Raw genomic sequence first — 21,260 nt, 5'->3', positions numbered from 1 at the left:
ATATTTTTGTATTTTGTATTTTTAAATTTATCGACCATACTTACATTAAAAAAAAATCACATAAAGTATACAGACGAAACTGATCTATTAAATATTTATGTGAGTCTATATTACATACAGTAGGCATACTTAGACTATAGACGGGATTATAACCCGGTACAATATGAAATTACAGGAAAACATATTCTAAGCTTAATTTATTATTAATATTTCGCTAAAAGAAAAAAGGGTTTTATTATTGTCAATTTATTTGAGTACCTATTTAAAACTAAGAATATGTTATCCGTGCAATCTCTAAACCGAAATTTTATATAAAAACTAATTTTTAGCGCTGTAGGCGCGAGATCGTAGCGCTATTTTAATAATGACCATCTCCTGTGGGGTCATTTAGCCAGGGGTAGTTGACAGGACACCTGACGCAAGTCTGTAGGTTGATGGTCTCGCCGGGAACCTCCTTAGATGTTAGTTTGCAAGAGTGTGGGACCCAACACGCAGGAATACCTTCTACTGCACACTTTTCCCTCCATGGTTCAAAGTTCTTTGCCTCTGATATGGTGCGCGGATTTTGTATCCACTGAATTACTTGAGTCATTGTTACGAAATAGACATCATTATGGTTGGATAAGATTTCATCGATCCAGTATAAGAATGCCTCTAAAAATTCGGGATTGTTCTTCAACCAAGCTGCGTGGAAGTATAGACCCAAAGGAGCACGGTTTTGTTCGTAATGCCGATCGAAATTATGATTTAAGAAATTATAAAATTGATCTCCAGTTAAAATATTGGAACAAGAATCAACCATGGCACAACCTGGTAAATACTCATCATTATTAGGATCCTCGCGACGATCTAGTTCATTCATCACCATTTCCCATACCGCGTGGCTTCGAGTAGGGCAGCTCTGTAAATTACCATGGCATCGGTGTGGCATCCTGAAATACATTGTGTAAGGCCATAGTGGTGGGTTCGAAAGCGGTGCTGTAATGGTGCTGTCGTACAGGAATGCTTGCTCTTCCATCATCGTAAATTGATTGTTACCACCGACTCGTAAATACGGAGCGCGTACACCCACCACGCTGTTGTCAGTGATGTTTGAAAACTTCTCAATAATCACTCTCATACCAGCCATTTCTTTACTCCAATCGTCAACGGTGGCGTTGCTCCAGAAACGTTCATCGTCATTGTGTCTATAAAAAGAAAATACATATTCATTCGAATGTTCATGAATTTTGTATAACAGAATATAAAATATTTCTAATGCTAAGAACTTACGTGATTGAATGAACTGCAATTTCGTGTCCCTTGCGATGAGTCTCTTGTACACCTGAGTAGTTGGTGTATTTGTGCGAGATGAAAAATGTTGCTTTGATATCGCATCCATTGGGATTTTTACGTTTTCCATTAAATATTTCTTTATACAGCTCAATGTTGTTGTTATTTATAGCATCATCGAATGTGATTGTAATCATCTGGGGTACGTCTCTGGCGGGCAGGTCACCGGGGATGACTGTACCATCTTCAGAGCAAAAGCAGTCAGGTAACACACACTGCGATGGATCACACGGCGGAGCTCTGTTAGGATCATTATCGATATCTGTAATAATGACAAATTATTCATTATTTGGTCCCATTGTCATTTAATTCTATTCATATTGTTTTTTTTTCGGGAAATTTTGTATATTTTACTAATATAATAATAATATTGATATTTTAATATATTAATAATTATAAATTATAATTTACATGAATATTATACAAATTGCATATACTATAAATATTTTATCACAATTTGCAGATTACGGCGGTTACGAAAGTATGTCGTTGCTCAATTTTATTTGGGTTTCCTTGATTTGAAATATGTTTAGACTAAATTCATGGCAAAGTGGTGATATAATTTGTTACTGGTTAGTAATAGACAAAAGTCAACGCGTATGCAGAGGCGTATTATACTGGGGCGGGGCGAGAATCGGAACCAGTATGGGTACTTTCGCTCGGTCAAATCATTCGCCACAGCTGACACGAGCTGGATTTCACTTTTGATTCAGGCACAGTGCTATATAAATATAACATATTATATTTATAATAATTTTATATAAACATAGATTCTTAAATTTTTGATTAAACGGGTTGCAAGTGTGCCAATTGAGTAATTATAATGAGGTAATACAATTTATGAGCTACATTATGTAATTATATACCAAGTAACGCTTCTTCTAGGTATAAATTCTGGTTTCTTAACAATCATAACATGAACTGTGAACCCTAGACACTAATAATGTCCTCCAGTTCGAATATGTTTAATAATATCAATGACAAATGTATTTTAGTACCCAACTCAGGTACATCATTAAAATTCAATGAGAACTTCGCTTTAATTTCAAGTCTGTAGGTATCTACGCAAACTAGTATATCGTATGAACCGGTCTCATGTGCTGCATTGCATAGCAATGATTACATATGAATAATAGTTACAGACATAGAGAATAAACGTATCTACCTACATAGCATGTATCCTGATTGGAAAATAAAGATTATTCCCAAATTTCACAACAACTAATTTTTATACAGTATTAAATAGCACATGAATATAATAAGCACCCCAATGGCTCAAGATGTGTTTCAACATAGCATTGAGATGTTTTTTTAGGCCAAGTGATTGGCATTTCAGGCGGGTCGTTCGTCACGCCTCATAAGCTAGTACTTATTTGTAACGTTGGTTCAAGTTCAGTTGCGTATTTATACTTTTAAATTAGGTTCTACACATGATCTACATAAGGGTGACACAGTCTTGATAAATAAAATGCAATGTTTTCACTGCAATGAATTTAACTCATTCATAGGAAATATGACGTTTGATGTTAACATAACGTAACAACTTAAAAAATAGGCACAAAGGGTAAAAAAATAATTACCACATGTGTTTTCATCAGAGCCATCAGCGCAATCCTTTTCACCGTTGCAGAATAGGCCACGTTCGATACACGTGGAATCTCCACAAGCTAATGAGCCGTCCTGGCAGAGAGGCTCTTCCGTGAACAACAAAGGCTTGACTTTGCGTTCTTTGTTCTTAAGTTTGCAATTCTTTACTGCATCTTTCCAGTCACAAGTTTGCTTTTCAATGTCAAAATATAGACCAGCTGGGCAACGGATAGCTTGAATTCCCTATAGAAAAAGTAAATAATAAACACTAACGTTATGTGTATAATAAATTAAATACAGTAAATATTAGTTATTTTGTTTAATTTCGTATTATTTTAGCAATCACAATACAAATCCTTTTGTTTTATTTCCAAAATATCACAAGATACAATTAAAGTTTATGAATGTAATAGAAGACTTTTAAATGATATGTATTATAATACAAATCCACCTTCTAATAATAAGTTATTTTTCTTAATAAGAGAGTCTTGTGATCATTAATTTCGAGACAGATTTTTTATTATGAGACTAAATTACATATATAAAATAAAATCTTCAATCAAGAATTATAACTAATTTCGGATCCATTTTGTTTGCAAAATGAACAAATAACAAATACCTATTCTTTGCTTGTTGAAGCTAGACATATATCCTTTATAAATGCATACTTAATTATATTATATTAGTATGAATAACAAACAACATAGTAGGAATTATAATAAGATGTGAACGGATTAGATCTGGCAAGGACAAGGTCGAAGTTTAAAAGTATTGTGATTACTCATCTGCTTAAATATAGTTGCAGAGAGTTCTTTGTACTCATTTATTTACAGAGGAATTGTACTTATAAAAAAGAATCATACTTATAAATATAAATCTATTGACATGTATCAAGTAGATATTTGTGATGTAAGTGTGTAGAGATTAAACGCCAGTTATTGAGCAATGAGAGTGAGGTACAACAATCGTGATCGATTCGATAACATCTAAATATAAAACGAGAGCAATTATAGTACAGTTATATTTTTATCTTATGTTAGTTATTCACAAATTTCGCCACAATGATATGAATAATGTGTATAATATATAAATACATATACACAATGGAATTTTATATTATTAAAAATCGTATACGTATTAAATTGAGCATACGAGAGAAGGCGGATAATAGTTACCGAGGCAGTGCACTGGATGACGTCGCGACAGTTGTCGCCCTCGCCAGCTACCAGCCGGAACCACTCGCCGGCGTCCTTGTCCTTGCATAGCTCTTGCTCCAGGCTCTCGTCTTTCTTAGCAGAATCATCCGCTTGCCGCCGCCATCGATGCATACGGTGCTCGTCCGCAGCCGCTACAGTAACATATGGTGGATATTTAATATAATATAAAAAAATAAATATAAGTGCCTATAGAGTACCCTAAGAGATTGGTAAATACACTTTTACCTACATTCATATTTACTCTTATGCAACTATTTTAAAATGATAGGAAATCATTTCCTATTTGTTTTTTCCCATTAGAAACAAAATGTCACTTGGAAACCGTATCTAAATGTCAAAGGTGGGGTGAGCGCATATGACATTTGACTTGCTTCAAAATGTCAGCGCTTGGGCAAGCAACAAGGACGACTCTTTCTAAGTTCTTCTGTCTATACCGAATGTATATTATGCATGGCATTTGATGCCTTTGTGTGCGGTTAATGCTGATGAAATTATTATAATTCAAAAAGGTTACGGAATAGTTGATTTCCTTGAATCACTCAGTAAATTCGTCAAGCCTAGTAAAATACTAAGTAGGTAATTTATATATTGAATTTATAAAACCAATCTTGATTGATTTGTAGTGACCTATTTCATATGTAATTTATATCATTCCAGTGAAACATGATTGTGAGCTAGTCTGAATCAAAGAATGTTCTTCTCACGACACTACACATTTTTTGCCAATTAAGAGTTTTACATGATTAAGCTTAGGTAATATTTGCTAAGAAAGAAATAAGAAACAAATGCAGGTCGTGTATACGTGTGGTGTAAGCACGTAACACGAGGAAATATAGCTCTTGCAATATTATCTAACTATCTCGTTGGCGTTTGAGAGAGGGCAGGCCGCGTTCGCAGTCGACTTGCTAAGCGGCTGTTGTCGCACCATTGTTTAACAGTGCCACAATATTCGATACTTTTTATACAATCCTCTTATTTATCTTATAAAATAATTACACGTTATTATAAATGTAAATAAAACTAAACTTATAAGCACACCAATTTATTATATTCCTACTATGTTATTAATATTATTATCAAAGTACACAATTGTATTTTACGTCAATTACCGTTTAGTATAATGGATAGGTAGTACTCGTAGCGTCTTACTTATTTGGCATTGACAATTTTAATTTGCTGTCTATCTTATGATTACAGACGAGTGCATATATACGTATGTATGTACGTACAATATCCATTATCTTTTAATATATGTATTATATTCCATCTACCGCTCTACGATCTTGTGGCAATATTATATATTAGTATAAATAAATAAAAATATTGTATGTTTCTATTAAATATTTATAATAACACTATTTACAATAAAATAATTGAAAAAATATTCTAGTTTTAAATTTGTTTAATTGAATATCTTGAAATGCCATTTTTAATGACATTATATTATTACTGAGATAACTTTCGTTTTCTTATCAAATTGTGAATAATTAATTTGTCAAACCATAACATATCATGAGATAGAATTCTAAACAAAAACTGGTTTTATTTGACCCGGATCTACCACGTGTGGACCAAATAAGTGCGTTGTAACTTGCCGTGTTAACCCTTCATCTTATTTAAATTAAATAAATATTGATTCAACTTTCCAAAGTGTTTGACGAAAGTAATTATGTATGATCACGGAGAAGACGGCGTTTATATTTATTTTTGAGGTTAAAAGAATTTAGATAGATACTGAAGCTACTGTGCCACATTGCGCGTTGATGTCTTTTCTATGGACAATTTAATGCAAAGATTACTTTACTGCACTACCGCCTATTAGAATAAATTTATATCACCATACTATTACATATATGCCAATTAATGTAATAAATAATACAATTAGGGAACAAATATGCACATGACTTTAATTATGTACAGAGTAGTCAGAGGCATTTATTGACAATGAACGTTGTGTTGAACGTAAAACTTGACATAATCACAGTTTCGTTGTCTTTCAGATTATACATCATAACTTTAAATATGTTGACATGTTAACGGTGTTGTATATCACCGGAGAGATAGTCGGTAATTGTATGCAAATTGACGACTTTCGGGACTTATATGTCGAGCTAATGTACCACTAAGCCACAAAATTCTTCAAAATAAGTAATATTTTTTGTTTTCAGTAATAAATATATTAAAAAATATATAAATAGAGTGTTTTAATAAATGTAGGAAATTTTAAAATCGACTCGCGTTTATTGTAACTGTGTCATATTTGTCATTGAGCTCCATTTGTAGTGGTGCAATGATATACTGAAATCTTCACAAGCTTGTATCTGAATGCAGATGTTGCGCTAACATAAAATGCAACAACTGTCACTTTCGTGGGATGATAAAATAATTGTTATAGTTTTAAAAGGTTGAATAAGTTTTATGATAAGAAAAACTACTATAATTTTACATTAATGCATGAATTATGAATATTTGCCTAAATATATAAATACATTTTTACCTTCTTATCGCATGTCTAACATCTATTTATATTTGAACAAAAGATATTTTATGTTATTAAAATTATTAGCTGTTTAATGTTTATATATTGGCGCATAAAATTACAAATAAACATTATTACACTGACTACACAATATTTAATCACTTTATAGAGTTTTTTTAAATACTGCTTGGATAAACAGTGTTTTCAATGTTTCTTGTAGTAAAATCGTATCATCTTTTGCTAAATTTAGTAAAAGATGTTACTGAAATAATGAGTTCTTTAAAATAAAAGATTATTTCTGTTCTAATAACAAATATATGTATTTAAGTAAAAAGCTCGGAGATCTTTTCTTTTCCTATGTTTAGAAACAAAAAGTTCTCGATTACGGCTAAATAAAGAACTATATTTTGTTTTAATTAGTAAATTTTAAATTTTATTAGACATTACACTAGTCTAAAATTTTCTGTTAACATCAGATGATTCGTTCCACCAAGATGATATTATATACACCATCTGTTCGTCATGTGTTTAAAAGCTTCATTGTTGATGTGATGATAAATTAATAAAATAATACCTACAAGAGATAATTACTATTATTGGCACTAGTTATTAGTAATATGTATTTTATTATAAATCTTACTACTATAAATGCGAAAGTTTGTAAGGATAGATGAATGTTTGTTACTTTTTCATGCAAAAAGTACTAAACGAATTTCAATGAAATTTAGTGCACGCATAGGCTATATCCTAACATAGAATATAGGATAATTTATATACTAATTCATGCGAGAAAAGCTTGTGAGAAACAGTTTGTAATCCATATAAAGCTTTGGAAATATTATAAAAATCTACACATATTTCTCAAGGCTACAAAACAAGTCTTTATGTAAACAAGAGCGAATTTAATAGTGGGTAATTTTAGGAATGTCTCCAATTCACTTGTTTTCGACATTGATATGACGCAGTTGTTTACAATGGATGGCAGGCGAGTGTCGAATGAATAGTGGACGCCGACGACCATAAGTATGCGGGAGGGCGCGGACGCGGGCGTCGACCGCGTGCTGGCGGCGCGCCGTTCGCATACCGAACACCGAGCGCCGAGCGACGAAATCCGACGCGTATATACGGACAACGTGTCCAATACCGACCTTATACATATTTATTAACCACTTCTCGACTTTCCTTTTATAGATATGTTCCCTTCAAACAGCTGTAGTACGTTGATAACGGGAAAATAACGTTTCCGGAAGAGTTTTTATGTTGATTTTCACCAGTTATAATTGTCTGATCTGATATGAATATCAATGATTTAATATTTTGAGGTCAATTTAGAAAAGATTAATTATACTTATATTCTAGATTTAAATTAATAATAATTTATACGAACAACATTGCGAAATTGAGAACAGATCATTGATTGTGTTTTGGACTAGTGCCTAGTGACATAGTTATAAATATTTCTGATTTCGTGCTGAGAAATTATGGATAAATTAGTTACGCTTATTAACCAAGTGCAACCTGCTTATGCCATAGTTACCAGGCACGCAGTTATGGCACAAGCGACTGACACCGATATTACAATCGCACATAAAACATATTGGTGATATTATGCAAAAAAATTTAAACTGATTAAAGTTTTGAAATCCCAAGTAAATGGTTAAGTACCTATCTAAAACAATAAGAAAGTATCTTTTTATATTTATACTTTATTACATTTGAAATTATAGTGAACACACATGTTAAAACTAAACAATTATTATCTATTATTAGTTTCTATTACTATTTCGTAATCTTCTGAACTACTGACAAGTAAAAGTTTTCAATACGTATGACAATAACACATTACGAATAGCCATACCACCATACCACCGGCCCTTCTCAAAATATTGTTAGAAGTAGTTAGAGAAATAAAGTACACTATAAATCAGTGCAAACAAGAAGTAGGCAGACATTTGTACGATCCTCATCTTCCTCTTACTTATATGAGGGGAGTCTATTAACTAGTTAGTTATAGCCACGACGATATATAATTGTATTGTTATAATGTAATATTGTTTATTTTATTGTAACTGAAATAGTTCAGAAATATTTTTTTTTCTATTGAATAAACAATGATAATTAAAAGAAAATTATAATGCAGCCTATGTGTTACATTGAATGAAATGTCCGCTTGTTACTTTCTAATGTGTCTGGGAAATAAACTACATACTTATATCACATAAAAACGAAAGGATCGGTTACTTATCGTATAGGGTAATAAAAATAGAAAAGTATATTGCTTCAAAAGAAAAAAAAAACATTTTTAATAAATAGAATACCTATTATTTGTATACTTAGATGAAATAATTGATTTTTATTATTTTCTACGCAAGAGACCTGCAGTGTAATATTTAAAGATGTGGGCCGGTAGAGTTGACAATGAAACTCGATTCAGATACAGGGTTCTAAAACTCTTATACATAGTCACATAGGACATATAAGTTGCTACAGGATAATCGTAATGGAATAAGATAAGCTGATCTTGATGTGGGTCTTATTTATGCCACAATGTATCTGACATGGATTTTAAAAATGTGTTCGTTTTGATTGTTTTACTTAACCCAATTTAACAAAATAAGTTATAAATTTTATGCCGAGAACAGATAATTATTATTACCATCAATATACACAAGAGGATGATGGACAATAAGTGGTTATTCCTATAACATGTTGAATCAAAATATTTTTTATGTATAAAATTTATATATTTTATAGTCTACACCAAAGATAATAGAATAGACTGCTAATCTATTTAGTTCTATGAAACATAGACTAGGCTATTTACTTGTCAGAAATCAGGTTTCAAAGGAGCATAAGAGATATATAATAATGTTACGAAGCCGTACAGGACTGGACTTAGAATTTGAGTCCTAGCGCTGTTATTAGTAAAATTTAGATAGAATTTAGATAGATTAGAAAATGAAATGTCGATAACGTTTGTATTCAGGAGTTTGTATTCTTTGATCTGGGTTATTTGGTTGTCTGATTGTTATCCGTGTATTATATTGTTTACCTATGTATTTATAAGAAAGAAAACATTTAAGTACCTATGCCTATAAATTATCTAGTGTACTTAGTACATGTTTTGGTTAGTGTAGGACTTTTCAAAAAATACTTAGCACTCTCTAGTAAGATGAATGTAACGTAACCACATTTTTTAGAAATGGGAAATCTACTCAATGCTTCTAAGATACAATAACATTAGGTATACAATTGAGATAAATTACATTATTTTAAAGTTTTCTAAGACCCTTACAAATTTGTAAAAATTTTCCAATATTTCTATTTCAGTCACTCATATATATACAGTATATTCACAGTAATGTAGCATAGTATTCGAAATAATTTTAAACATTAATCGTAAATTATTTAAATAAATCAAATCTATTAAATCAACAAATTAAAGTTATATTTCCATATATACCTAGTTAAAAAGTGATTTGACACTCTAACACAGGGTCGTATTAATAAATCGCACTCAAAATCTAGTTCGATAGTTTATTAGCTGTATTACATTTACATTATAATTATGATCACAAAATCGTTAATTCTTAAGAGATGAATATCAATATGAGCAGCATATTAATTGATATTAGTGTTGATTATAAATCTCGGACAAACGTCATTTTTGAAGTGATATTTTTAAACTGTAGGTACCTCGACTTTTATCTATTTACTTATAAACATTTGGTTATAATTATTTATTGATATCGATCAAAAATTTGCATCTTATCGTGTATTAGAACTTAAAATAAAAATATGTTAAGCACATCATGTTTGTTATCAAAACTAAAGTAAATATTGCAGACGGTTTTAATATAGAACAATATTTTTTAGAGATATTCGTTCTATAATATAATAGAAAGACTCATTTTAGGCTTCGATGAATTAACAATATTTATATCACTTTAGTCTTCACATTATAATGTTATTAAGTGAAAACTAATTCGTATAGGTAAAAATTACTATAAGATACTAATATACGCAACAATTCTTAATATCCTTTGTGTTATTTGTATTCATTATATAAGCTTGTATGGAGATTTATTATAGACGGATAACACCATCTGGAAGTTTATATATAATCTAAGATCTAAAGTTCAAAATTGTAAAACATATCTACACAATGCGAAAGTTATTGCTTCTATAATATAATATAATTTATTTAAAGTTTACAAGTAGGTACACACGTGTTTATTTGTGTCCTTTATATAGCGTGTATAAACCGGTTCAGTTTGGCCCAGGTATAAATAAGTTGGGTTTTACGAAATGGAATTAGGTATCTTCAACTTACATTATAAGTAGGTACACAATATTTTTGCTAATTCTGATTCTCGTTTGTTTCAGTTCAACTACATCTTTTTTTATTACTTTATAATATCCTATTTTACCTTCTTTCCTGTTTGCTTTTACTGAAAAAACTCGAATCGGTTAATTAAATTTAAATGTCTTAAATAATAAGTACCTAGATTTCATTTGGAAAATTCTATTACGTTCTACGATTTGCTTTGTAATATGAGTAACGGCGAATAATAAAAATTCGCTCTACATCTCTGATTCATATTCAGACCTACGTATTAATGACAATTCCGATACCCACAATTAAATGTATATTATTATATGACACTTCATTTTTTATGAAACTTTATTAAAATAGCAATAACGATTGTGAAATTTCTATTATAACCTAATTAAAATAGCAAGGTTAATGAGCCAATTTAATAATAATTAGCGTTATGTACTGCAAAGAAGGTTAAATTAATCAAATAATCATGAAATTTGAGTTGAATTGATTAGTACAGTCGTCGAAGCAATAAGTAAAATATAACAAAATAATTTTCATGTCATTCTTATTATCTGACAAAATTTTCCATTTATTTTTTAATTGTATATTACTCCCAAATTCTATATATTTATTATTACTGTCTAGAGTACACCATAAGTCTTAGGTACAATATATTTTCAAATAGAACGAATAATTTTAAATTTTACAAAAATTTAAATATAAAATATTCGTTTGAAAAATTCAAGTCTATTATGACTACATTAATAGATTCTGTATTGAAATTTTTTTTTTTATGTATGTTATCTTACATCTAAAAAGATCATACTTTTTAGAGATTATACTCTTGAGTTATTTCATTGAAGTCAAAGTTAAGGTCTAATAAAGTTATATTCATGGAATACTTAATTTTTATATGTTTCTATAAATAGCAACTATGCAATTTTATAATACTATTAAAAGAATTTGAACTACATTCCAAACTACTCGTTATATCAAAACTTGCTACGAAGTGTCCAAATGTTTATTTATATCATAGCTTACAAAATACATTTTAAGTCGACTTTGTCGTTACATAATATACAGAAATATAAAATGAATGGTCTCATTTGTGTTATAATATGTGCTGTGGTATTTATTTTTTTATTGTTTTTTTTTGTTTGTGTGTGTTAGTCATACCAACATAGTCAGTTTATTTTATGAAATTAGAGATCAGTGATGTACTGATGGACAAAATCCAGAGTGACTGCAACAGGCACCTTAACGAGGGTAGAATAAGTCAACAGTAAAGCCATTATTTGTTTGTTGTTTATATTACGAGTACATAAAACATGTAATACTGCTTAGTTTACGTGAATATACCTAATCAGTGATATAAAGTTCCTAGCAAAACCGCAGTGTGAAATAACTACCAATATAAATACGTAGCGTATAGAATAACACAATACATTATATTGCAATGTATTATTGTGTTATTATTAGTAGTATTTATATAAAAAAGTTTTTTTCAATTTTATTAATAACGTTATGAAGACTATTTTAGTATATACCTCTATATATATCTATGCTAATTAAATAAAATTACAATCTACTGCAGAATTGAATATTGGTGGCATAATTCAGGAACTGTTCAGTACAATATACTGTCTTCCGCCAGCGCTTGGCTAGGCTGGTCCATAAGTATTTACGTAGTGTGACGTCAGCTGCGCAAGCGCAGTGCAACATGGAGCGAATGTGAAAGTTCTCGGTGTCACAGTGCGCCATCACTACAGGTGCTAAACAGTTGTATTACTGTAGACTAAGTCTGTTGTAATATTTGTAAATGTATCTTTATGATAGTAAATGGTTACCGTAACCTATAGACGCCTGTAACAGTGTTTTTTTTAACATTGATCTCTGTAATACTATCTCGGTTAATAATATCTAGTTAGACATAAAAATATAATTTCTAAACTTTTGAACTACTAATCACAAGCGCTAACATTCCACTGACAAAAATCGTGCATTCATTAAATGTGCCAGCGTTTCGTACAATAATTTCGAACGCAAATATCAGACCGATTAAAAGTTTTCGCAACACTGAAACGTTTTCTCTATTGAATCACCGAATTGAAATGAGCAATTGCATTGCCAATAACATTATCCACTGCACCGGCACACTTGTATGAGACACGATGCTTGCCAGCAATTTGCCGTTTAGGTATCCTTGAAACGCTCGCTTCGCGGTGCCTTGTTATCCTTTAGGCGTTCGATGCAAGGCGATCTTGACTGGCTGCATTCATTCGCAAGTTATTCGGAGATACGGTCTATCTCGCGACGATAGAGCTCGGGCAACATCACTGTTCACTATGCGACACTAGGTATTGACGCAATCACTGAATTATTTGGAGATGAGCGGATATGACGTCGCATCACCCGTGACGTCGCGAGATGGACGGCGTCTGAGACGTAAGATAAAGGTTAGGACTCACCGCAGGCAAACAAGAGACACGCGACCAGAGTAGCGACACGGGCGTAGCGCGCCATGACGGGATCACAACAGGTCGTTGCGCGGCCGTCGTGCGATTAAATAGTGGCCTCAATCTGCGCCCCGCCCGCCCCGCTCGCCCACAGCGCTCACACTTCTGCTAACACCCTTGGCACTCATCAGCTGAGAATCACCTGCATCTTCTGGAGTATCAGCATACTTTGTTACATGTATGGTGGTACCCACCGCTGATACTCTGAAAACGCACTGATAACGTAGCTTAGGTTAAGCGAGAGAATGTTGCTTGATTTCCTTCACTCAAATATGATGGTCGCTGCTATTCATAATTCACACGTTATATTAATAATTATAGTTATTAGATTTTATTTGTGTTAATTTCATTTTTCTTTATTTATATGCAAATCTAAATATTATATTTAGATTTTCATTTAAATGAAATACACATAGAATGGAATGTGATTTTGTTATACCTACATAGGCGCACAGTTAACTAAAACTAAATTATTTTGATGGAATCTAAGAAGTCGTTTTCTCTTAAAAATCTCTTTACCAAAATATGATAGATGAATATCAAAATGAAAATAAATTTGCTTAACTGGTTCTCACATAATAACTATAAATAGGTATAATATTAAAAAATATATGTAAAATTTTATAATGTATTATTAGTATCATCATCAGCCGTCTACTGTCCACTGCTGAATATAGGCCTCCCACAAAAGGAACGTTTTATCAGTTACTTACGAGTATTACTAGTTTAGTTGGCAGACGGATTGGCACTTAGGTTTTGGGGATGTTTAAGAGGCATTTTGCTGCCCATTTTTTAATCATTTAGATCCCTTAGTCTCATCCTACGACATCCACGGGACAGCAAGGGGTGCACTATTCTATGCCGGGAACACACGACAATAATTAATTAGCAATTAATTAATTCAGTTTATCATCAATAACAAATAAATCGATTTATATCTATTCAATCGATTGTGATCTGATTGCAGATCATTCACTTTCATGATATTGTAAGGATAGGATAAACTTGATCTTATACTGTAGCATCACTTTTCACTAACTTACAACAGTTTATGATTATTGAAAGTTTCTCAATTATAGTTAATAAATATGTGGTGACCAGGGTCTGATTATGGAGTAATAAAGAGAAACATAAAAGCCACACTGTCATAAGAATCTTACTTATATAATAAAATAGTACCTAGACAATGTCTGGACATAGGAGACATTTAAGAAAAAAAAAATTATCTCATGAATTTTAATAAGAATGATAGTAGCTAGAACAATATTTTCGAGAATTTCTCTTGTCTATCTGTATGCATGTCTGTTTCAGTATCACGTAAAGACTACTGCACTACATTAAATGACGTCTGCACGGTTGTGAAGATCTAATTAATTTTTTTTTTTGTATTACACAGGAAGCAAATAAGCATGCAGCTCACCTGATGATAAGTGACCAGTGTCGTCCATGAGCACTCGCAACACTAGATGCATTGCAGGTATACTGCCGGCCTTTTGAAAACGAATATGCTCTTTTCTTGAAGATTATGATATTGTATCGGTTTAGAAACATTGCTGCCGGAAGCTGATTCCAAAGCATTGTTGTATGTTTTTCTTAATTCGACATTTTATGCGTACGTTATTGCCAAAATCCATGTGTATGAAGTTGCGAAATAAAGCTAAATATCTTACTAATTAATAAAAAAAATCGTTAAATATTGAATAGTAAGTCAAGTCATCAGATCAATCTCAAATAAAACGCACTGATCGTATTATGGACGATAGATATTTAACGAAATTTTCTTGAGCACCAATAAATTACAAGATGTTTTGTAGACATATAGAATTTAAAATATTTAATTTAAGACCGCGGAATCATGTATTAACAAATAATTCTTTTTTTCAGCTTGTGGTTATATGCATTTTTTTTATACAACTTAGAATGACAAACAAGCTGACGGCCCACCTGATGGAAAGTGGTAACCGTCGCCTATCCGCCCGTCGCATAAGCGGTACCATGGACCTAACAGAGTATACTGTTTCGCCCATGATACCTTCCATGCGTTGCCATTCCTGAGGACTCGGATGTTATTCCTCTGTACTCTGTAAATTCACGCCATATCCCACCCTTCAAATCGAAACACAGCCATGTAAACACAACTGCTTTACGGTTGAAACACGAATGGCACAGAGGTTCCCAAGGAGGCGACTTTTAGTATATATTTTATAGTATCTTGAATTATAAGGTTTTATACATGACAAAATTAATATAGGACCAACAAGAGAATCCACTTCAGAAAGAATTGAAAAATGTAATAGGTACAAATAGTATAATTAAATTTTTACCATTAAGTTAATGATATACTTTAAACTAAACCTGAACCTTAGAAAAGAAACCTAATTGTCATTCTTGTGATTCCAATAAAACAAATTTACATATTAACTTCCGGTAGTAATTGGAAGTAAGTAGAGAAAATATCCATTTGGGATTTTTTTATAACTTTTGCAACTGCGTGGTATAAAACTATTAGGTATTATTAATTGATTATTTTATCAATGAATATGTTTAAGAAACTTGAGATTAATCCACGAGACTATTTCAATATAAAAATTATATTGATATGATCAACATCACTGAACAATATTCCAAAATGGATCGACTTGAATCAATAATTGAGTTATATAGTTCTCTCGTAGATATCACAAGTTTATCTTTATAAGTCCTGTTAGTAATGTGTACGGCTAGGAGCTATTTAAATAAAAGTTTATTGTATACCTAAGTGATAAGAAAAATATAAAGAAAAGAATAATAAATAAAAGAGTAGATAATGAAGTATTCAGATTACATGCTTCAAGGTGTTATAAGGTAACAAACAGAACAAAAAAAATCACTTTCGCATGTGGTAAAGAAGTAAGGATTAATTTTGTTTTAAAACACGATGATGATTAAACATTTTATGAATGAAATAATTGTTGATATCTAAATAAAAATTATGGAAGTGGTATCAGTCTTAATGTAATAACATAAATTAAGTATACTACTTGGCATTCTCTTTCTACGCGTAACAACTATTAAACATTATAAAAAATTTTTAATAACTTCGTACTGTAATCTCCAGGGAAAACTTCTACAGAAGTGCGTTCTTATTCCTTTTATTCTATAATTTGAATGTTCAAGCGACGTAATTTCTGAAACCACATTGTACGCGACTATTTAGGTGTTAGAGGCGAATCTTCTTTCAACAGTAAATGGTATGGTTATAAAGGGTACACAATCTATTATTATACAAGCGGTGAAACACACGAAGTGTGGCTACATACGTATATACATAGAGTAGGTATGTATGTATACATACAGATAGAAATACCAAAAGCAAGTTTCACTTATATTTTCAATTTTTTTTACATCGTTTTGAAAAGTATATTTCTATTTTTAGAGCAAATCTCTAATACAAAAATATCAAATTCTAATTTAAAGAGGTAATAATTTATATTGATTAATAAATCTTACTATTACTTATTTAAACAATGAATATAACAATACTTCTGATGTTACTATAAATATTAGACCAATAAAGGAATAACCTCTATAGATTACAAAAAGAATTATTTAATTATTATTGATCCAAAATAGGCGAAGATATTGTGTAACATAAAAATTTGTTAATTGAGAATTTTCTTGTTTTGGAAGTCGCTTATTTATAAATGATGCAGCCCCTCTTCTTTCGTCTCCGAATTTTTCCGAAAACAGTGAATGTTTGAAACACATGTTTGTTACTTTTAGATTAAGACGTTAATTACAAAACTTTAAGATTTAAACGTAAAATATGACAGACTTTCATAAAGATAATCATTATTAATCGATAATTATCAATCACGTAGTAGTAATATGCAGTATGTTGCGTTTGTTTAAGTGAAAATATGTGTAAAATTTTGATAAGAGACACTTCCTTGTCCGGAGATTAGGATATTAATAAGCGACAAACAGGTATTTTTATGCAGGACAGGAAAACCATGTTAAGGTGCTTTAAATAGAACAATATATTTCGTGAACAGTCTCAACCAGAAAGGGATTTTGTAAAAAAAAATTTAGACATTGTGTTTCAAATGTAAAAATTACATTTATCAATATATGAGCTGTATTACATACTAAAATGATTCCTTTTGTCCTTATAATCTACATATTGGCTCTAAATATTACCCAAGATAGTCTTTGTTACTAAGTAAAACGTAAGTAGGCAATCGATTAAATAATTTTCATACAGATGTCACAGACTTTATCACCAAAAATTACTTTGAAATTCTTAGAGCATAAGAGTGTTTCGGATGGGGAAAAGTTCCAAAACATTTACTACATCCTTTCACAGGACAGGAAAACAGAGCAAGGCAGTGTAGATTTTGTGATAAATGCTATTTTTACTTGCTTTGGAATGCACTTCTAGCAACAGACTGATACGTTATCGTAACCTTCAAGAAAAGAGTATATACCTTTTTAAAAAGCCGGTAGCGCGCCTTACTCACTTACCATCAGGTGAGCCACATGCTTGTTTGCCCCCTATATCATAAAAAAAAATATATTTCTTTATTTTCAATTAAATGGGCTGTCAGTATTAGTTATTCCAAATCATATAAAAAATTTTAGCAATTTGGTGCTCCAAAAAAATAATAACTATATTAATTAAATAACTATTAATAGTTGTGACTAGTTCATTTGATATTATTTTATTACGCAAGTCATGAATATGTTTGTTTATCAATCAATAACAATTATAAATTTTACGTATATATTTAAATTAAGGAAGCGATTACTTGAATTATTTTAAATTTCTGTTGATCGATTTCTAAAAACTAATTTTTATAGTACAAAAGTTTGAATGAACCATGTTCATAAATGAATATGGGTCTCACTAACGTCAGTATCTTTTTTAGTTCATATGGTATTTATATTATATATAAATTACCAATCATTTAAGATGTTTCACAAAAAGATGAATGATCAAAATTGGTTTAGAATTGAGAAAGATGTCATGTAATATAAAAAAAAAAATCGATTTCGGCTTTTACCCCTTCAAGATACTTTCGAAAGAGAATAGTTTCAATGACTGTTGAAGCATAAAATATGTGTATTGTACGAGGATCGAACCTACGAACTTTGGAAGGTGAAGCAGTAAACCTATTCGCGATATTCAAAAGAGTAAGAGATAATTACTTGTATATAGTATGTCTCTGCTGCTAGTGATATAGAGAAATAGTGGCGACATTATTTGGGGCTAGGTCAGCAAAAAATAGCCCTGTGATCCCAGACAATGTGGCTGTTTTGTACATAAGTAGCTCCAACTTTGCGTTGCAATAATAAAATAATGAATATAAACAGAAATAAATGAAATAATAATAATAAATAAGCCAAATGTGGCATTATCAAGTTTTTAATGGTAACCCTGTCTGCGCTGTTGGTATATATATATGGTTGGTATATTGTCAGGGCATCACTAAACAATGATGGGTGACGATGAAGCAGGTCAGTTGACCCATTGTGACGAATTCAACAATAAATTAATCACAATGGTTTCCATGAAGAACGGCGTAAAGGTCGACCTGATAGGATATATTGCTAGAAATGTTACTAATACGTATTACTAAAAACCCTCCTTTCCCCAGATTATCAAGTATTACGTTTACTACAACAGCATTAGCCGAAAAACGCCACGACTTTAATTTTTTTCAAACAGGCATATCTATTGGTTACATATCTACAGATAACTGTAGATATGTATCTTTGATGCTCTGGTCATGACATCTGACGAGACTGTCATAGTACGCTCTATTCGAAAGTTGTCTGGAAGAGATCGCTGCTTGTGACAAAACAATCCATATTATTTTCTCCCAGATTGTTTATTCCATGCATTTTCTCATATAATGGTTATTTTTTCGTAATGAATAATGAATAGTTTAACAAAATTATTTCTACATTGACCAGGCAGCTTGGTTACAGAATTATTTTCAGATCACTCACTTCCTCATAAACGAATCGGAGGGAGTAGTATTTTATTATTAATAAAACCATGTTTTATACTACTTGAAATAAAAAATGTAATTGTGTATAGATATTGCTTTATTTAATAAAATTATAGCCAAGAGAGGTTCAACCTTCAGATCATTGAGCTAACACATGTATAAAATTATTAATAGTCACAAATCACAGGAAGATTATATCACTAGAAAGAAAATAAAATCATCTTTCTACGTAGATCTAAATCGTACCATAGTTAAACGTACATGTAATATCACCACTGAAAGTCCTAAGTTACGCTTTAGTTCAAGAATTTGATAAAATCTTCAATAGGTACATGTAAGTGTTTTATAATAACATCTAGGTAAGTTACTACCTAAATAAGAACCTATTTGCTAATACAAAAGTAGATAGTTACGTAATAAATACTTAGGCTAAATTCTAGGCGACTTATGAAAGCACAATTTCTAACGATTTAATACTACATTTTAGTTATTGTTGATTATAAACTATATCTATCTAACTTGCCTATACATATAAATAAATTAGGTGTATATGATTAGAGGTAAACAATGCGAAAATTCAAAAGCATACGAACTTGAATAACGAAATTATATTAAGCGACATCGATGCTAATAAACCTAGATTTTCTAGTAATGAATATCACAATATAGCTACTTAATACATAAAATGTATGAGGCAACACTGACTATAGATTTATTCGCAACCTTTGACTATAGGTATTACATAATTGCAAAACATGCATCCGTGAAGCGCACGCATGACTGTGCATCATGTTATATCTGGAGAGTTGAGATGTTTAACTGTTGCTGGCAGTATGCAAGTGACCTAAATTATTTACGCGAAAAATATGTATTTTCAGTATTGAATAATTGTACCTAAATAAGCTCATATCATTATGTCATATCGTTAGATATTTTAAAAAAGAGAAAAGATATGTTATAAAAATATAATTAGGTATATGTATATATGTTTATTTGCATGACACATATTTCTATTTTAAATAAATAGGGTTACGATATGAGTAATATGGTTTATAATTAAATTACGGAAAAATATACTCAATCAATCAATCAATTACATAATATATTAATATACCGGTTATTTAATACTATATTAATAAACTTAAAATTTGTATTAGTTCTATGTAATGTATAAACTCCATCTGTACAATGGTTAGAAGTATTTTAGGGCTCCATAGTCAGTTTTTTTTTCAATGTAGGCGCAGTATGCCTGTGATTTTTTGCTCAATGGTATTTGCTAGCGATCCGGTCCAGCTTCCTACAGGTAGTTAGAATTTCCGAAAATAATATATAGCTTATGTTACGCACTGATAATGTAGTTTTCTATAGGTGAAATAAATTTTAAAATCAATTAAGTAAATACAATTAAATTTTATGACATCATTATATTTGTTAGATTTTTCTCATTTTTAATTTTTTTTTATTTGGCACAGTTGTAAAAGTATGTTATTATGGTAAAATAATGCATATATATTGTTTTTTTTTTTCTTAAAATTTACACCTGTATTCATATTCTGATATAAACAGAAAGGGCATTTTAATAAACGTCACTTAAGTACCCATTATTATTTTTTTTACCTATTCAGCACTCTATATTGTCAAAATTTTGAAGAAGTAGAAAACTTGAAGAAATTAATATCAAATGTATATTCTGATATATAAAAATTGTAATTTAATATGACTGGTCACATAATATGAGTATGGAACCCTGTTGTTTAAAATTCATTATACATTAGCCACAAAATAATGTGATAATTATTGCTTACTTATTAT

General features: G+C 30.8%; 1 protein-coding gene across 1 annotated transcript; it reads right to left on the bottom strand.

Moving 5' to 3' along the window:
- Positions 1-13,564, bottom strand: LOC113517115 (chitin deacetylase 1). Its single transcript, XM_026901696.3, has 5 exons — positions 13,408-13,564; positions 4,095-4,267; positions 2,913-3,162; positions 1,273-1,594; positions 1-1,187 (listed from the first exon to the last, which is right to left on the bottom strand). The coding sequence occupies exons 1-5, from the start codon at positions 13,460-13,462 to the stop codon at positions 359-361; spliced, it is 1,629 nt and encodes a 542-aa protein (XP_026757497.1). The 5' UTR covers positions 13,463-13,564; the 3' UTR covers positions 1-358.
- Positions 13,565-21,260: the final 7,696 nt, after the last annotated feature.

Source organism: Galleria mellonella, unplaced genomic scaffold (assembly GCF_026898425.1).
Source record: "Galleria mellonella isolate WM207_F2 unplaced genomic scaffold, CSIRO_AGI_GalMel_v1 utg72, whole genome shotgun sequence".
Taxonomy (NCBI): Eukaryota; Metazoa; Arthropoda; class Insecta; order Lepidoptera; family Pyralidae; genus Galleria; species Galleria mellonella.
This window is presented reverse-complemented; position numbering and strand designations above follow the sequence as displayed.